We start from the raw sequence: 16,782 nt of genomic DNA, 5'->3' as shown, positions 1-16,782 counted from the left end.
TGGAAATTTGAAGCGTTCAGTCTGTACGTTATCTCAAAGAAACTACATGGACTTGTAATGATGGCGTTAGTGATTATGTGCGACATCTCCATGTGTTTACCTTGAAGGCTCTGACTCCAGAGTTGCGGTGGTTGACGGTGGAGGCCAGCAGGCTCTTCCAGCCTTGTGGGTCGTCTTTGTAGGGCAGCTGGCCAGCCCGTAATTTTACATACAACACCCCATCTCTGGACAGGATGGACCTGATGGAAGCACATCGAGAGAATGTCCTTTAAAGCAGTCGACCAAATCAGTACATGAGATCATCTGTGGCACACTGATGGATACGCACTCTGTATTTAGTGGTTTCATTTGAGTGATTGCCTGTAAAACCTTTTAAACAGATGACGTTTACTGTAATTTCCTTCTTTTCTTACTTTAGATGCTGTGTTTCTTTGCTGAGGTCCACAGACAGTTCCCAGTATCGTGGCCCCTTCACCTTTACCTGCAATAAATAAATAGATATCAGGGTGTGCTTGACTTATCTACAAATAGTCTGGTAGCCATAAGGAACTGACCCTTTGCTAAACCCCGCCCTCCTTCGTTACTGTTGCTGTGTCTGTCAAGCATTTCTTCTAATGGGGGCAGACTTACTATTGAAATTTGTACTGGCTTTTGAAACACCAGGTCTTCAATTCCACACAGATATAAACGAAAGCAGACTTCTCATTTCTAGCTGATGACCACGGCTTTTCTCGGCCAAAGTGATGACTCTCGGTAGCAGATATAAGTGTAACTAGCTATGCTAATGCTAAAACTCGATGATTTAGCTAAGAAGTCCGTGTCCTGCAGACATTTCCATGTCTGACATAAAAAACGAGAAAAATGTCTTAAACATGATGGCTGCTTGTATGACATAACGCTAAAAGACTGAAGCTAAAACTACATGTCCCCGGCACAACATCAGCATCCTCACCAGCTGTTGATCCATGTCATGTATACAAGAGAGCAGCATTGTTTGTGTATTTCAGTGTCGTAATAGCTTGCCCCATAGCATTCTATCAAAAATACAATGCAAAAACAACAAAATGTAGGCTAATCAAAATATTATTCATACTAACATAACCCTTGAACTGTTGGGATGCTTAGAAGAAAAAGGTACTTGGACAAGAAATACAGTGGTTAAAACAAAGAGCAGGACTGAGCTGCTCTTATTACTCTAGATTCTGGTAAAGTTGCATCTCGGCTCACAGACTGACATATCTACAAACTTTGAATGTGTCTGTTCTGAACAGGCATTTTTCTAATGTAAACTGTAACCATACAAAATAATGTAAAAAGCAAACCATTGCCTTAGGACATAGGGCTTGGCTACTGTGAAGCTAGTTAGCCAGACATGCTAACATTTGCAACTTACAAAGTTGAATCAATTCCTAAACTCTTCAGATACTGAGCATTGGTCTTCTTGGAGCCTCATGCAAAACACGTTAACATGTAGAGAAATGCAAAGCTTGACAAGGCTGCCGGTGCCTAGTTACAGTTGCTAAGCAATGATTGGCTAGTTGCTGATCGGAAGAGGGGTTTAGCAATGGGTCAATTGATACTGTTACTAATCCTCAGCAGAGAGGGCGCCACACTGAACATTCGACTTTCCACAGGACAACAAAGTCCAGAAGCTGTGCAGTGTTTCCCTTCAGGCTTTACCCGCTTGAGGAGGTGCAGCTCAGGCAGCATGGTGGGAGCCATCAATTCTACGGTCGTCTCATCATACCACTTGGTCTCCTGAAACAACAGGAAATGCTGTCATTACAACATACACAAGAACAGAGAGTCATGCATGCACAATTCCACATTCTCACAGCTTAAAGTTGAACTGTAAGATCTGTTGACACCTTATAGCTGCACTGAAGTGAACTCATTCTCAGTATTGCAACATGCTACATTGCTACTGTATATGAGCACTACTCTGGGTATTTCCCATTGAGCAATGAAACAGCTTCCTGTATTTACACATAGTGTTAGCAAGAAGTAGCAACGCAGAAAAGCAGAATGCCAAAAATTGACACTGCACAAAAGTTGATAGAATTCATCCATTCAAATTAATTTTGAGGTTAACGGTCTCTGAGTCTTAGTAGGCTAAGCCTAATGACTGATGATGTTCACAGAGTCAAGCTGAGCGTTCTGCTGTGAATTAAATTGAAGTGAGGAATGCCATTAGAGGCGGTGCTCACTGTGGGTAACCACCTCCATTTATAACCTTCTATCATCCTTAATATGTGGAAATACTGAATTTTGGCAGCTTAAATTCACTGTGGTGGGTTGGCCAGCAACATCCTCCTTCCCGGTTCAAGGGACTTTAGTTGCATATCTGTCCCTCATTTCTCTTCTATCTGTGGTAAAAGGCAAAAAAAAAATGCCCCAAAAATTCCACTATCCAATCATGTTTGCTTTCAGTAAAGTGTGACACACATTAGCTGCATCACGGAGAGTCACATGATTTAATGCAAACACTTATTCAAACAGAAGCTATACAGGGAGCAAATGTGATAAGGTTGTTGTTTCTCCACAGCTGACTTGCATTAACAGTGGGATATAGGACAGCAGTGTGCCCTGAAGAGATGACGCACATCAGCCCATAGTGACACATGTAAAGACACCAACAGTGTGCTGGGCCCACAGTGAAAACAATGGGTGTGGGTGTTATGACATACATCACAGTCTGTGCGTATTTCCTTTAATGCTTTGAACCTAAAGTACTTGAGTTCCTTTGTTTTCGCAGGCAACGTATGTGCTTCTGATTCCAGGTGATTTGGGATTTAAATTTGCAAACGTCCAGTCACAAGCCATCCCACGTCTGTAAAAATCTCCCACCTACCCTCCCATTGGATGTCCACATTTCCATTCTTCTCAGAGTTTCTACACAGTTTGCATATTTAGCACACAGCCACAGTGGCCTAGTTCTTACAGAATGCTCTCAAGAAGAATTTGGAAAAGCATAATTTCTCTTTCAAATCCTTGCTAAATCTGTAAGACCTGAAATCAAAACACTAAATACAGCCTGACGGTGCTTCAGAAAAGTGAAGAAAAAAAGCACGACTTCTAAACTAGCCAAATCTATACAGAGCAGCAACAAAAACCTCAAGGAGGAAGATTTAGAAATGACTGTTCCTGTAATTCAGGAGCTATTTACTGCATCTGTAGACACAACTTCAGTACTGCAACAATGGCTGTCGAATGTATGTACATGTTTGAAAATGCTGAGGCACTCCAGACAGAGTGGAGGAAGATAATAGCCAGAGTAAATATGGAATGCCAGAAAAACATCTAGTTATTCTCATTTAAGCATCTAATTTTCTGGTTAAACATTATAATGGATGGCTGCTTTTTTTCTAAACTCAGTTTTCTTAAAAGTGTCTCTAAAAATGAAAGTGGGGCATAAAGACCGGCTGACTGTCTATGTCTGCTTCCTGCTTCATATGAGCGCACATGATCCAAATGACATAACTGTGGCTTCAATGAATGGACACACTGTGCAAGGTCACAAACACCGGACGTCTGAACCACTGCTGACTGAACCACACTGACGACTCTGCCGTTGAATGCGTCAAAAGCTCAATCTGACCTACAATTATATCGTAAACTGTTTCTTGCAGTCTTTAGGGAATAGGAGGTGCACAGTCGATGGGTTTGGTCACTAATAGGGGTGTAACGCAAAGCTACTAAAAAGTCAAAAAAAGGAATAGAAGATATAGAACAGCAGGTTTTAACAGGGGAAACAAACAAGCAAGGTCTTTTTCCATGATTCCCTTTAAAAAGTTGAGGTTGCATATGTGATGGCCGGACGTCTATTGTAAATTTGGTTTGAAATGTCTATGATAATGAATGAATTTGAAAGTCTCCTTTGGTTCATTTGCATGCAGGTCTTGCTAGGTCACTGCAAAAATTCCTTCAGATGTGTTTAGAGCCAATTATTTGTCCATATCTAAATAAGGGATTTTTACTACTCTTGCTACATTTAGAAGGGAAACACTGACAAAATGCACTCCAAATTATCCTCACTACCTGTCCAAACCAGAAGTTTACGAACATGCATCAAATACATTACAAATCCAAACAGATTCAAACTACAAGTGAATTATATTTTAGTTAATATTATCTAATATAAACATCGAACTCTGTAATAACGGTCATTTCTGTCTGGGTTGTGTTTCAGTGTGTTGTCTTGTCTTGTACTCTTTAATTAATTATTTCAGTTTTCTTCTTCTCTTCTTTAGAACTGTTGATGTCTAGATCTGATCCCATGTATATTTGTGTGCATTCACTGACCACAGGTTGACCAGCAACCGCATCACCAGAAGCAAATGAGCACCTTTAGACAATTACCAATAAACAATATTTCAGCTGGTTACATAAAACTACTGCTCTCAAAATGTACATAAAGGTCGAGCAGGCGGTGTAGCTGACAGCAGTGATGCTGACTGAAAACAGAACATGCTAGTTTGATGAACAGTCGTGTTTTTCCTGCGCCTTCAAATGAACTGCACATATTGTCTATAACAAGTCATGTTCATATATTATGTGTTAGCCTTTGAGCGACTGAGCCTTTCCAGGATGCTCCTTTCATACCCAATCGTGCTACTATCACCTGTTACCAATCAACCTGTTTACCTGTGGAATGTTCCTAACAGGTGTTTTTGGAGCGTTCCACAACTTTTCCAGTCTTTTGTTGCTCCTGTCCCAACTTGTTTGAAATGTGCATCACATTCAGAATAAGCAAATATTTACAAAAATCAATGAAGTTGATGAGGTCAAACATTGAATAAACGCAGCGTGCCAACATTTTTGGAATCAGGGTTATGAAACAGCTTTGTCAAGAGGAAGTGCAGCAATGTACAATTTTACAAGCATGTGTGACAGAAATTTTTTTTTTTTTTTACTCCTAACACACATCACTTTAAAGACAAACTACAAAATCAACCTCCACACAAAAGCAGTGTTGGGTGCCTTGCTCAAGGGAAGGGCAGCTCATGAGTGACAGGAGCTTCACCTTCATTCACGACCTTACCTTGTAGGTGACGTCTAAGAGGGCATAGCAGGGCTTCAGGGAGTCCACGTCCACAGGGACCAGCAGGCGTGGCTCTGCAGCCAGCACAGCAAGGTGCCGCAGGGCCTGCAGGTGGTAGCTGCAGCAACAAGGGCAAAATCAACACACAGATTTTAACACAGAGAGAATACAAAGGGGCAAAACAGATCCAGTCTTTTGTCTTTTAATAAAGTAAAAACTGACACTGTCATGTTGTTATTCTCCTCTATGAGGGGAGCTCCTCTTTAATCAAACCTACAGAAAAACTGATGGGAGAACCTGACAAATTTCACAATTTTTTTTCTATTGTTTATTTGGGTTAAATTGAAAACTGGGGAAAACAGCAGTCAACGATGGCTATGAATGACAAGCCTGCTAATGATACCAGCAAACTTAAAATTACACACTCCACAACATATATAGACAAAGACAAACTTTTTAAAGAATCTGTTTACACTACTTGAACAACTTGTTATCATAGTATGTGTGTTTGCGTTGGTCTCACCGGTTGTCAGTGCTGTGAGCAGGGAAGTGTGGGTACAGGGCACACAGCAGAGCAGCGATGGCTGAATTGGATGTGCTCAGGGTGTACCTAACATAAGACAACATCCAACAATGTCACAAATACTGAAAATACAATCCTCTCTCTGTCCACTTGTTGCAACAGTCAGAATCAAAAAATAACCACCAGCGCTCACACATGAGTGATGGGTATGTGAAGTATACTTGAGACAGGAGAATAAAAATAACACAGTTACAGTGCTCACGACAAAAAACAGGGCACTGTAAGTATTTCAGAAGTATTTCAAAAAAGATGCGCTGCTCCAAAATAAACACTATTTTATAACCCAAGTGTGTGTTGTAATCTAGCTAACGTCATCACAGGCCACTACAGAGCCTCTTAAGCATAATAGTTGGCAGTGAAGTGTGTACTTTGACTAATGGAACCATTACAATAAAGTTGGGTCAGAAAATAAAGGCTGCTTGTACGTGGAAGGTTTCTTGTGAGAGTGCTTAATAACAGTCAACTGAGGTAAAGGATGTTGCTCTACAATTAAATGGCTGCTTGGGGCACAGTTGGCATGTTTAAGAGCCTCAGCCATGCTGAACATCACATTCTTTTCCCACAAGTTTACAATTCAAAACAACCTAAAATAGAGACTCAGTGTGTTTAGGTGGAGGCATATTTCAGAGCAAATCTGGTTCAAATTCACCAGCATGGGGGAATGAATAGCAATGGCTAACAAATGAACAATGTACTGGGTTCCAACAGCTCACAAAATTTTGAGAACTGTATTCGCCAGTTGTTACAAATTGTTTAGGGGACAGAACACCTGACTAAGTTTCTAGTATCAGAATCAAATAAATAAATGGTGCTCAGTAAGAATCTGTTTATAGAGGTTTTTACTTCTATTTCCTTCTAAACAAACAATCACCATCTTTTGGTGGCTACCTCATGTCCAAAAAAAGCCAAATCAATACTATCATACTGAAAAAGAATGTATCCTAATACACTGTGGCTGAAAGTCTGGTAAATCACTGTGTTCCACTGAAGGTTTCAATTCCTCTGTTCTAGTGGTTCCCAACCTGAGGGTCAGGATCCCCTTGGAGGTCCCAAGAAGGTGTTACAGAATTAGAGCTAAAACAAAAAGACAATAAATAGAAAATGAATCAGCAGCTATTTTGATAACCAATTAATCAGCTCATCTTCTAATCAATCATAGCAAATCATCTATTTTGCTGACTCTCCCATTCATGGACTTTTACTCTCCTCACCAAATGTGGTTAAATACTTCTTACTGTCCCAATAAAGCACCTTTAGTCAAACTGAGAGGCATCAACAGTCTCATGTTTTCAACCAATAACATCACAGACTTTTCTTTGGCCATTAACCCAAATCTGCAACTTGACAACTTTCTGACTAACTGACAAACAGCAACATTGGAAACAGAAACTTTCTGCTTTGACGGTTAGATCCACCTCTGTTAAAATAACAGACGATGGAGCCGTTAGAAGGAGGAATGCTGGCTAACAACCAGTTTTTCTGAGTCACTTTTAAGCCGGACTCATCATTTTCAACTTCCAATGTATAACCTTTCCAGTATGTGCAGCAAAGAATAAAACTTTAAGCTGTTTTACTGTTGTTTTTCTCCTACCCAAAAATGTGTGAAATGATGCTTTATTAGTCCCTGTGGGGAAGTTTGTCCTCTACATTTGACCCACAGTATCTATTCTAGGAGCAGTGGGCAGCATCCAGGCAACAGTGAAGCCAGTGTTCTTGACAAAGGAAACAGCCCAAGTGTTCATAATATTTCACATGCAAATGTTGGTTTGGGAGGAAAGCAGAGCACTCACATCCAAAGCCCCTGTAAACTGTTACAGGGCTGCTATATAGCTATCATTAGCTTGAACAGCATGTGGGACTTAACGTGGAAAAACATTACTTTCACTTCAGTTTCCTGCTAAAAAAACGGAATAAATGGGAAGAGAAACTAACTGAGTGAACAAAAAGAGAAAGGGATGGAGGAGGGGTGAGAAAGCCATACGACAGATTAGCTGTAAGGAAGAAAAACAAAGGGGAGAAAAGGAACGAGAAAAAAATGAATGACAGCGATGTAGCGATAATGAAACACATTGAAAACAAAATGTGAATAGCAAATTTCAATGCAAATGATGATAGACGGGCAGAGGGTGAGAATGAAGGAAATACAACAATGACATGGCATGAGCAGCTCACTGGCATGAACTTTAACCTCTGCAGAACCAAGCTAACACACTGGTGATAATATTCACGACTGTCCATGACATTCAAACTGAGTGCCTGCAGCCGCGTGGGCTTTCAGCTGGCAGGTCCAAAAAAAAAAAAAAAAAAAACACGTCTGAGTAAAATCAAAAGGTTCATCTGATTTGGGCTGTAGGAGGAGAAACATTTGCAATATGTAATGAGAGAGTGGGAGCTGTTGTTTCCCTTGAAATGCACAGGCCAAGGCCAGTGGTTGCAGGAACCTGGTCTGCATGTGTGTGTGTGTGTGTGTGTGTGTGTGTGTGTGTGTGTAAATGTCATTCATTATGCAGCGGGCAATCATAACAGAGTTTGTGTGTATTTGTGTGACTAACCCACACGCCATGTGTGTACCTGGTCCTTCCCAGAAACACCAGCCCAAAATCTGGTTTGTGTGTGTTTGTGTTTGTGTGTGTGTGTGTGTGTGTGTGTGTGTGTGTGTGTGTGTGTGTGTGTGTGTGTGTGTGTGTGTGTGTGTGCACACGCATGCATGTGCGTGTAATTTGGGTGTTGGCACACAGCATTTCAGGTGCCATATGAAAGGATACACATAGAATATAATTAAACTCTGTGTCCTTGTCAAAGGAATCCAGACTCCAAAGCAGACTGTATGTATATGTGACTGCATTTTGATTTTTATTCATTTAAGCAATATTTGCATGCATTTGTTTGGATTTTGTTTTTGGAACATGCTCCTTCAGATAAATCAGGTGCCCAGGGACAGCTGGATGCTCAGGGCCTTGCTCAAGGGCTCCTCAGAGCTTTAAATGGTAAAAAAAAAACTGTGATCACCTTCTAGCCTCTTCTTCTGCATGTTAATGTGCCTATAAAAATTTTATGCGCACACAAATCGGCATCCGACAAAAAGGCCACTGTGAGCACCTGACACGGTGATCACAGTGGCCTTTTTGGTATTTTCCTTCTCATGAAAAGACCAAAACCAATCAAATTAACAAGGACTGCCTGTGTAGCCCCTGTGCCATAAACCTGGCTTGTTATACAAAACTATTACAAACACATCAGTAAAGCACACAGTGGCACTGGGTGACATGTTCGCCATTACTGTGAACACAGGTGCTGTTGTGTATTTTGAGTCAGTCCCACAACCACAAATGCTTCCCCTGAGCACCAAATTTGTATTATAGATAAATATAGTGTTTAAATGGCAGCTGTGGAAACACCTCCATACAATAGTACCTGTACAGTGCGTGTTTGTGTGTGTGTGTGTGTGTGTTGGGGTCTCACCTGCCCCCTCCCAGGAAGAGCAGGCCCAATGCCATGTGATGAGCCATGTGGAAGCCATAATTCATCTCGCCGCCGGTTCGCTTGTGAAAGAAGCGACAGAGCTGTAGGACCTTTAGGTTGCCGGTGCCGGACATCACCATGGACATAGCCAGCAGAATCATTGACAGACCGGTCTGCAGGTTGTAATAACCCGTCTGCTAAGAAACCAGTTGAAAGAGAAAGTGAAAAAAAAAAAAAAGAAATCATTATCTAAGGAGTAGGTGAAGCAACACAGCACTTTTCATCACTGTGACTTGTAAAGCCATTCTTGCATCAGATCAAAGAACATAAACATGCACACTGATATAAACACTTACAACGGCAGCTGTACCAGCGAAGGACATGATCTTCATGAAGGTCCTGGCAAACTCGTAGAGGCAGTGAAAGGCGTCGGAGTTGGCAGAGCCAGCAAAGCGCAGGCCCAACGCCATACAGGCCCCGGCCGTGATGTAGTCTTGGGCTTGGCTAAGAGGTGTAAAATATTCAAGGTTTAACCCAGAAATTATAAAAAATTAAATGCCAGTTGTTTTTTTTGTTTTTTTAAATACTTACGCCATTGTCTCCATGTTAATGTCTTCTGAAGGGTCGAAAGTCCCCCTCATGATCTGAATAAAGTGTAGAAAAGAATAACAGTCTTATTGCTACTTTCTATAGAGTTTGTAGTCCCTTATCTGCTGAATTGACAAAAATAAGTGAGATGAAAGTGTTAAATCTGCTCCCCTCCACAGAAATGAACCAAATCTCACAGCTGGGAATTCTTGACAAGTCATAGTGACTTGTTGCCAGGTTTCCAGCATCATCGCTCCAAATACGGCAGCTCAGTAATGCTCGGTGTGTGTAGAAGTGTGAATTTTCTCACCTGTGGTATGTTACTCTTGACCCACTCAGTATTAGGCAGGATTTCATCCCACATGATAATACACCGAGCAAGAGTCTGTGAGGGTAGAGAGGCAAGACAGAGAGAGGGAGGAGAAAGACAGATACACCAGATTAAGGAAAGGTGGGAAAAATGATCACACACGCACAGTGCGACACTAACCCTCAGCAGCAGAAACTCTGGCTTGATGAAATCCAGTAGGAACCAAGTGTCTGGAGGTTTCAGCCAATCAGCAATCGACCTAGAGGACAGAACCAGGAAGACACAAGGAGGTGTTAATACCCTCTTTCAGCACCTTCTCAACCAACACACAGGAACCTCTTGACCAAAAGTAGAAAGCTAGAAGATGGAGGCATCATCTGTGGCGTAATGTGACAAGTGGACTCACTGACAAATGAGACTTTTCTTTGGGCAAGGTTTGGATGTTCTGCTCACCGTTCACATGGATGCACCAAACATTGGTGTTAAATGTACAATACTGAGGTAACATGCACTGATTTGTGGCATAAGCATGATCATGTTTTGATAACATCATTTTTCAAATTGTTTTCGCATGCCAATAAAAAAAATATGGAAAGTGGGTAAGTTGGATATGTGCATTTGGTCCTCGAGTAGTAAGAACATCGATATATGACATACATACACACCAACTGTGAGTGAAAAAGGACACAATCAAAAATAAACTAAAAAATAGAGACAGAAATTCCTTTAAATACATAAGAAGACAACACAATGTTGCTAGTTGGTGCTATTCTTTAGTAAAATCAGATATGGCAGCAAGGGAATGATTTGAATGATGTCTTGCAAATGATTTATAAAAGTGCTTCACTGCACAAAGAGGAAGTAGAACCAGAGCAGTAGTGGTGCAACTAGTCCACACATGAGGACAGAACATAGAAGCAATTGGATATTTTACATCAATTAAAAGAGGTCCTTGTCTAGTTTTATCAGTTGTTTGACTTTTCTCACCTGTTGTTGGTCTTGAGATAGATCATAGCAAGGGCTAGCGTGGCCCCTGGACACGTCACGTCTACATTTATGGTGTCGCCCTCCTGGAATGAACATTTAAAATATTTGGTTAGTGAGCTGACTACAGTAATTAGTCAGCTAACGGTCATGTGTTGTTGTTAACATACCACATTTCAGCATTTGTGAATCTTAGCTAGTGGAGTGCTGCAGTCAGCTTTTAATTTGAAAAGGTGGGCACCACTGGCATACTACTAAGTATGACAACTGGTGAGAAGATGATACAAATATGAAATAATCTTTATGAATTGTTATGACGGGATAATGTCTATGCCAGTTTAACAATGAAATTCTGAGGATGATGTAATGAAGACAATGTTTCCGAATTACAGCACCTCAAACAAATCTCTGGTATTTCTATAGTACAATTTCTTGTTACCATTAAACACACAAACAGTCTATAACCAGTACAACATATCTGTGCAAAACCAGTGTCAACAATAATACCTGCACTGCTCAGGCTCTACAAGGCTTTTATATATAATAAAGCTACTACACAGAGGAAAGTTATTACACTGTGAAATTCTGTAATGACAATATTACACATAGTTTCCTTGACTTCAAGCAGTTTTGTACAGATATATTGATTGAAACACAATGATACACCATTCAGCATTACTGCAGCACCGTGGAATAACAATGCAATAACACGGTTATTACATTTTTATTATTATTATTATCATTATTTTTACTGCAACAGTGTGAGTGCTGTTCTTTCTAACAGAAACAGAAAAATCCATCTACCTTGATTTGGTAGCTGGGGGACTTGTGTCTCTCCCTGTTGGCCCCAGCCTGAGCTCTGCGGTGGCCCCCCACCATGTACTGATACAACTGCTCAGGAACATTTAAGTCTGTCATCCCAATCAGGTTACTGCCATGCTGCAAGGAGAGGGACGGGACGATGAGCAAGGTAAGGAGAGAGGATGAGATAAGGTAAGTGTTTGGAGATAAAACACTTAAAACACAGAAAAAAACAGTGGAAGGAGAAAGACAAAGAAAGCCAGAGTGACAGAAATGCAGACATCACTGTAATCTTGTGTGAGAACTCATATTTTCCTCTTTCTGAGTGGGTATGAACACTAAGTGTTTGACGATTGACCCCTTAAAGGGGGCAAAAAGAACAGCTACAGCATAATGGCAGAAAATGTGCTCTAAAATATCAATGATAAATAACAGATTTTGTGAGATGCCACTCAGCATCAACGACAGGAAATTAGACAGTACGGGGAGAAATCCAGAGGAAAATAGTACTTCCAAAATATATAATCATAATGCAAAAAAACCCCAAATATTTCAAGTTCAACTTCATCTGACCATCTGTGACCTGCAGAAAACCATCAGAGGCGTTTTGATAGGACAAACCCAGCCCACCTGAATCTTCCAGCAGGTTGAAACAACATTAAGACGTTTCTGCAAATATTTATTTGACCAGCACACTGTTTGTGTGTGTGAGACTTACGCCCAGACAGACCATGCCCAGGGCTAGACCAGCAGCTAGTGAATAGGACTCTCTGTCTGTGCAGTACTCCATCTCTGGACCAGGAGGTCGACCTGAAAGACACACACAGAATGCAAGAAACAAAATTATACCATATATCACAATGTGACAATTCAAGGAGCCAGATCAAAGCCAGATCAAAGGTCACGAGTTGAGGAGGGCCAACCACTTCTGCCTGAATACAAATAAAGTTAGAGTGCTTTTAATGTTGACAATATTACTTTTACACTAGGGCATAAATCTGGACTGGACCAAGAGTTACTTATTAACTTAAGTAAGGATATATTTTCTTCTGTTTGAGTGTTACCAGTCTGACTGAACATCTTCTTCTTATCTGTGCTCACAGGTGGGTGACACGTGATGCATGTGATACCCAAAGAGTCCTTACAGTACAAAAACAGAGAGGAGAATAAGTTCTATGTTCACTTTCATTTATGTTTCGGTAGCAACCAACAATTGTTTTCATTACAGATTAATCTTTCAATTTTCTTGATTAATCGTGAAAGTGAAAAATACTTTTACTTTTTTTTAATTTAATTTCCCCAGCATGGGATCAATAAAGTGTTACCTTATCTTATATTTCCCACAGCCACATGAGATATACTCAATTTTTTTTTTTTATTCAACCAACAGATATTCAGTTTACTGTCATACAGTACATGAGTGAAACTAAAACATAAAATGTTCATATTTGAGAGGCGGGAACCTGTTTCGCGGTTTGGCTTGAAAAGTGACTAAAACAACTAACTGGTTATGAAAAATTATATGATGATAAATTCCTGGCAAACACTGATGCATTACTCAACTGATCTTTGCAGCTGTTGGTGCACTTTGAAAGTTGTTCTCTGATCATAGGTAAAATTTATATATGCACATTTAATGAGGCCGTTTCAGTCTCCCTGTTTTAAACATATAGTTAAACAGTGTCATTGTGTGTTTGTGCCACACACACACACACACACATACACACACACACTCATACACACCTATCTCAGAGAGCAAGACTTCAGCATTGTGTCTATGTCCTGTTCCCTGGTACACCAGCCCAATGCCAATTACAGCAGCAACCTGCAGAACAGACAGAGAGAGAATCAAATGTTTAATGGTTTAATTTATTTGTGTGTGTGCAAACAATTGTACATTCTTGTAGGTACGTGTGACAGTTTGCAGATCTTAATAAACATAATCCACAGGTACACGAATAGCCGTGTTATTACTCATATACTCATATATAATCAATTACAGTACTGAAATTTCACAGTCCACAGTATTTTCCCTTATTGCACTTATGAGCTGTCATGTCTTGACGTTTCAGTATGCACACTCACTCTTACCTGAACATTGTGTGGTACGTCCAGCTCAGTGGAGGTGGGTGGGAGAAGGGCAGGGATGTGTATGCTAAGCAGGCGGGTAATTGACATGTCCATGGTGCCCAGTTTGGCTGACGACACGCCCAGGAGGAGGCCGATGCTGGTCATCTCGTGGCCCTGACCCGGCGACGGGGACAGAAAGTTAAATTTCACAACAGAAAACAGTGTTTTTAGTCAAAAGGACAACTAAACAGTTGTCAATGATAACATTTATAATACAATACAGTGAGCAAACAGTAAAAAGCTGAGATCTGAGCTGTTTTCTCTAGAAATAAACTGATTTCTACAAAGTCTGGTCAGACCATGCAGGGTGATGTGTGTCCCTGTGTACTACATACCTGCTGCAGCAGAACAAATTACTTCCAGAGTAATCAACTCTAACTGTGACCAGATATCTGAGGCTCACCATGACAGACAGTTTTCATTAGACCCCTGTTGAGGTGTGTGTGTGCCAATGTGTGTTTAATAATCATAAAGACATACGATGTTCCTCAAACATATACACTGTAACACCAACACACTGAAATAGGTCATCAACTATTTAAGATTTTGAGTGTAAATTATATGTGAGACATTTATGCTCTAGATTTAAATTAAAACAACCCAGTTACCAACCACCAAGCCAGTGAACTCACTCACTCAGCTTCACCGGTGGCTTTGATTGATATTTTTATTATTATTTATCAAATAAATAAAAAAAGTTCTTCGGTTTTTCCTCTGATTGACATTCAGTGGCCAATTTGCTGATAATATTCAGTCAGCTGTTTAACAAGCTGACTGAAGTGTCAGGTTGACCAGTGAAAATGCTAAAGAACCAAGTGAACAATCAAACCCTCAGTCTATCAATCAATGCCTTAATCAATCAGCATCACTTTTCTTTCTATAAATGCTGAAAAATATCCAAGAAAAGACGAAAAAACAACTGAATGTCAAAATATTTGACTACTTTCATTTCACTGAAAACAGATTTTAAAGATTAAATTGAACCTTCTTTTTTAGCTGAGACTTCATTCTAAAACAATTCTTTCAAATTAACAGCCAAAGAATCATTATCAGTCAAATAATTTAAAAATAGCAACAAAAAAAACTTCATAAAAGGCTGCAGCAGCGAGGCGAACACACAGGGACGTTTAAAAGATGAGGGAGGCGCGCGCACACACACACACACACACACACACACACACACACACACACACACACACACACACACACACACACACACACACACACACACACACACACACACACACACCTCGACATTCTCTCTAAAACCACATTCATACACGATTCTAATGAACTGATCCAAAGTATGTCAGCGTATTTTCTCTTTTACAGCGAGAATAGAAACCAACAGAAAACCACCAGCTACAAACGGGCTTCACTGTCAGTCACCTTCATAGCTTTCATTCACACTAAAAGGCTGTCTGTTACACATAACTGTCTGTATCATATTATAGCTATTGGATAGCTCTGCAGTGTCCTGCTCTTTCATTTGGACTACAAGTCAGTGTGTGTTACTCTGAGCTCTCAATATCCTTGGGTAAAAATAGTTCTCTGTGCATTAATTATAATGGATGAATTGTGTGATTTTGACAGTTTATAATATTTAATTTCAACTAAACATAAAACATTTATTGGTGGATTTTAAAATATACAAGATGAGATTAGTTAATTAAGGGTTCTGATGTATCACTAAGTAGACAGGGGCATTAAGTTTAATTAAGCATTTTGACCAACAACGCATTTTAACATCAACTGCATACAATAAACTTTACGGTCAACTATATAAAACAAGCTGAGCCTTGTTGGGAGAAGAAGAATAAACACTTCAGACTGCAGCAGGGAGTTTCTGAATGGATCTGTGTTTGGGTGTTCATGTTATTAATTCAGTCTTTTCAGGAAGTGACCGTAGTCTAAATTTCAAGCACGTCAAAGTCTGTAAATGAGATTTAGGAACGTTCTCATACACATTTAGAGAGAAATGACTAAGAAGGACAGCTCTCTGATCTTTATGAACTATAGCTTCGATTCACATCCTGAATCAAAATGGGAACTGAAAATGACTTAATCTCGAAGCCAGTCTGGCTACTCTCAGTGTGGATTTGGTGCAATGGTTACTCTTTATCTTTAACCACATCTTTACACTGACTTTTTAATTAAGTAGAAATACAACTTGGCCTGCAGCATCCTGTTGTTTTTCTCACCTGAAAGTGGGAAGGACTCGTCTTAGTTCAAAGTTCTCAGAGGGCAAAGTTTCACTTTGACTGGCTGCCTGCCTCTGATGCGAACTTACAGCTCTCATTTACAGTCATCTAGAAAACAATGTGTGTGTGTGTGTGTGTGTGTGCACAAGTTAAATGAGAGCAGATGGATTTACTTTAGTAAAGGCTCACTTCACCAAGCGCAAGTCTTTGTGAGTTGTGTGTTTGCACTACAGTTAGAAACAGTAATTTAGAGCACTGTGTTCTGTCTACTGTAAACTAAGCATTAAGGTAGAAAACATTCATTACACCCAAAAAATGTCTGCTTCTGTGCTTTTGTAGGGTTGTAAATAAATAAAATGTGTATGTTTGAAACTCAAGGTATGAAACAAGTCATGTGTGCAGGCGGGTTTACCTTGGTGAGGTAGTCGTGTATGTTGAGCGTGGCCAGCTTGGTGAGGTGTCCGTTGAGGCCCAGAGCCATTAGGAAGCCTGCATACTCATTAGCCAGCTCGGGGCTTTTTGGCTTGTTGTAGGCTATCCAGGCTGAGTCCACCTTAGAAAAAAGAAATGTATTTGCACAAGAATAAGGAGTATTTGTTTACTGCAGGAGAGTGAACTGGGAACAGAGCTTTAAAGGAAAAGCTACAGTGTCACAAAAAACATATGAGGACTATGAGTATAC

General features: G+C 40.2%; 1 protein-coding gene across 3 annotated transcripts in view; it reads right to left on the bottom strand.

Annotated features, from left to right (window-relative positions):
• The window catches only part of anapc1 (anaphase promoting complex subunit 1), a 73,927-nt gene that overhangs the window by 9,799 nt on the left and 47,346 nt on the right, over positions 1–16,782 (bottom strand). For 2 of the 3 annotated variants that reach the window (XM_041947587.1, XM_041947588.1), the window contains exons 33-48: positions 16,513–16,653; positions 13,861–14,013; positions 13,513–13,594; positions 12,488–12,579; positions 11,773–11,907; positions 10,972–11,054; positions 10,165–10,243; positions 9,985–10,059; positions 9,678–9,730; positions 9,443–9,590; positions 9,087–9,283; positions 5,565–5,651; positions 5,042–5,159; positions 1,681–1,758; positions 414–481; positions 101–239 (exon numbers count right to left, since the gene is read on the bottom strand). In XM_041947587.1, the coding sequence (XP_041803521.1) occupies positions 101–239; positions 414–481; positions 1,681–1,758; positions 5,042–5,159; positions 5,565–5,651; positions 9,087–9,283; positions 9,443–9,590; positions 9,678–9,730; positions 9,985–10,059; positions 10,165–10,243; positions 10,972–11,054; positions 11,773–11,907; positions 12,488–12,579; positions 13,513–13,594; positions 13,861–14,013; positions 16,513–16,653 (1,728 nt within the window). The remainder of the gene's footprint in view (positions 1–100; positions 240–413; positions 482–1,680; positions 1,759–5,041; positions 5,160–5,564; positions 5,652–9,086; positions 9,284–9,442; positions 9,591–9,677; positions 9,731–9,984; positions 10,060–10,164; positions 10,244–10,971; positions 11,055–11,772; positions 11,908–12,487; positions 12,580–13,512; positions 13,595–13,860; positions 14,014–16,512; positions 16,654–16,782) is intronic. The other variant, XM_041947589.1, reaches the window with a different exon arrangement.

The sequence above is a fragment of the Chelmon rostratus genome, chromosome 11, assembly GCF_017976325.1.
Source record: "Chelmon rostratus isolate fCheRos1 chromosome 11, fCheRos1.pri, whole genome shotgun sequence".
NCBI classification, from domain to species: Eukaryota; Metazoa; Chordata; class Actinopteri; order Chaetodontiformes; family Chaetodontidae; genus Chelmon; species Chelmon rostratus.
Note: the sequence above shows the minus strand (reverse complement) of the source record. Positions and strands in the feature narration are given on the sequence as shown.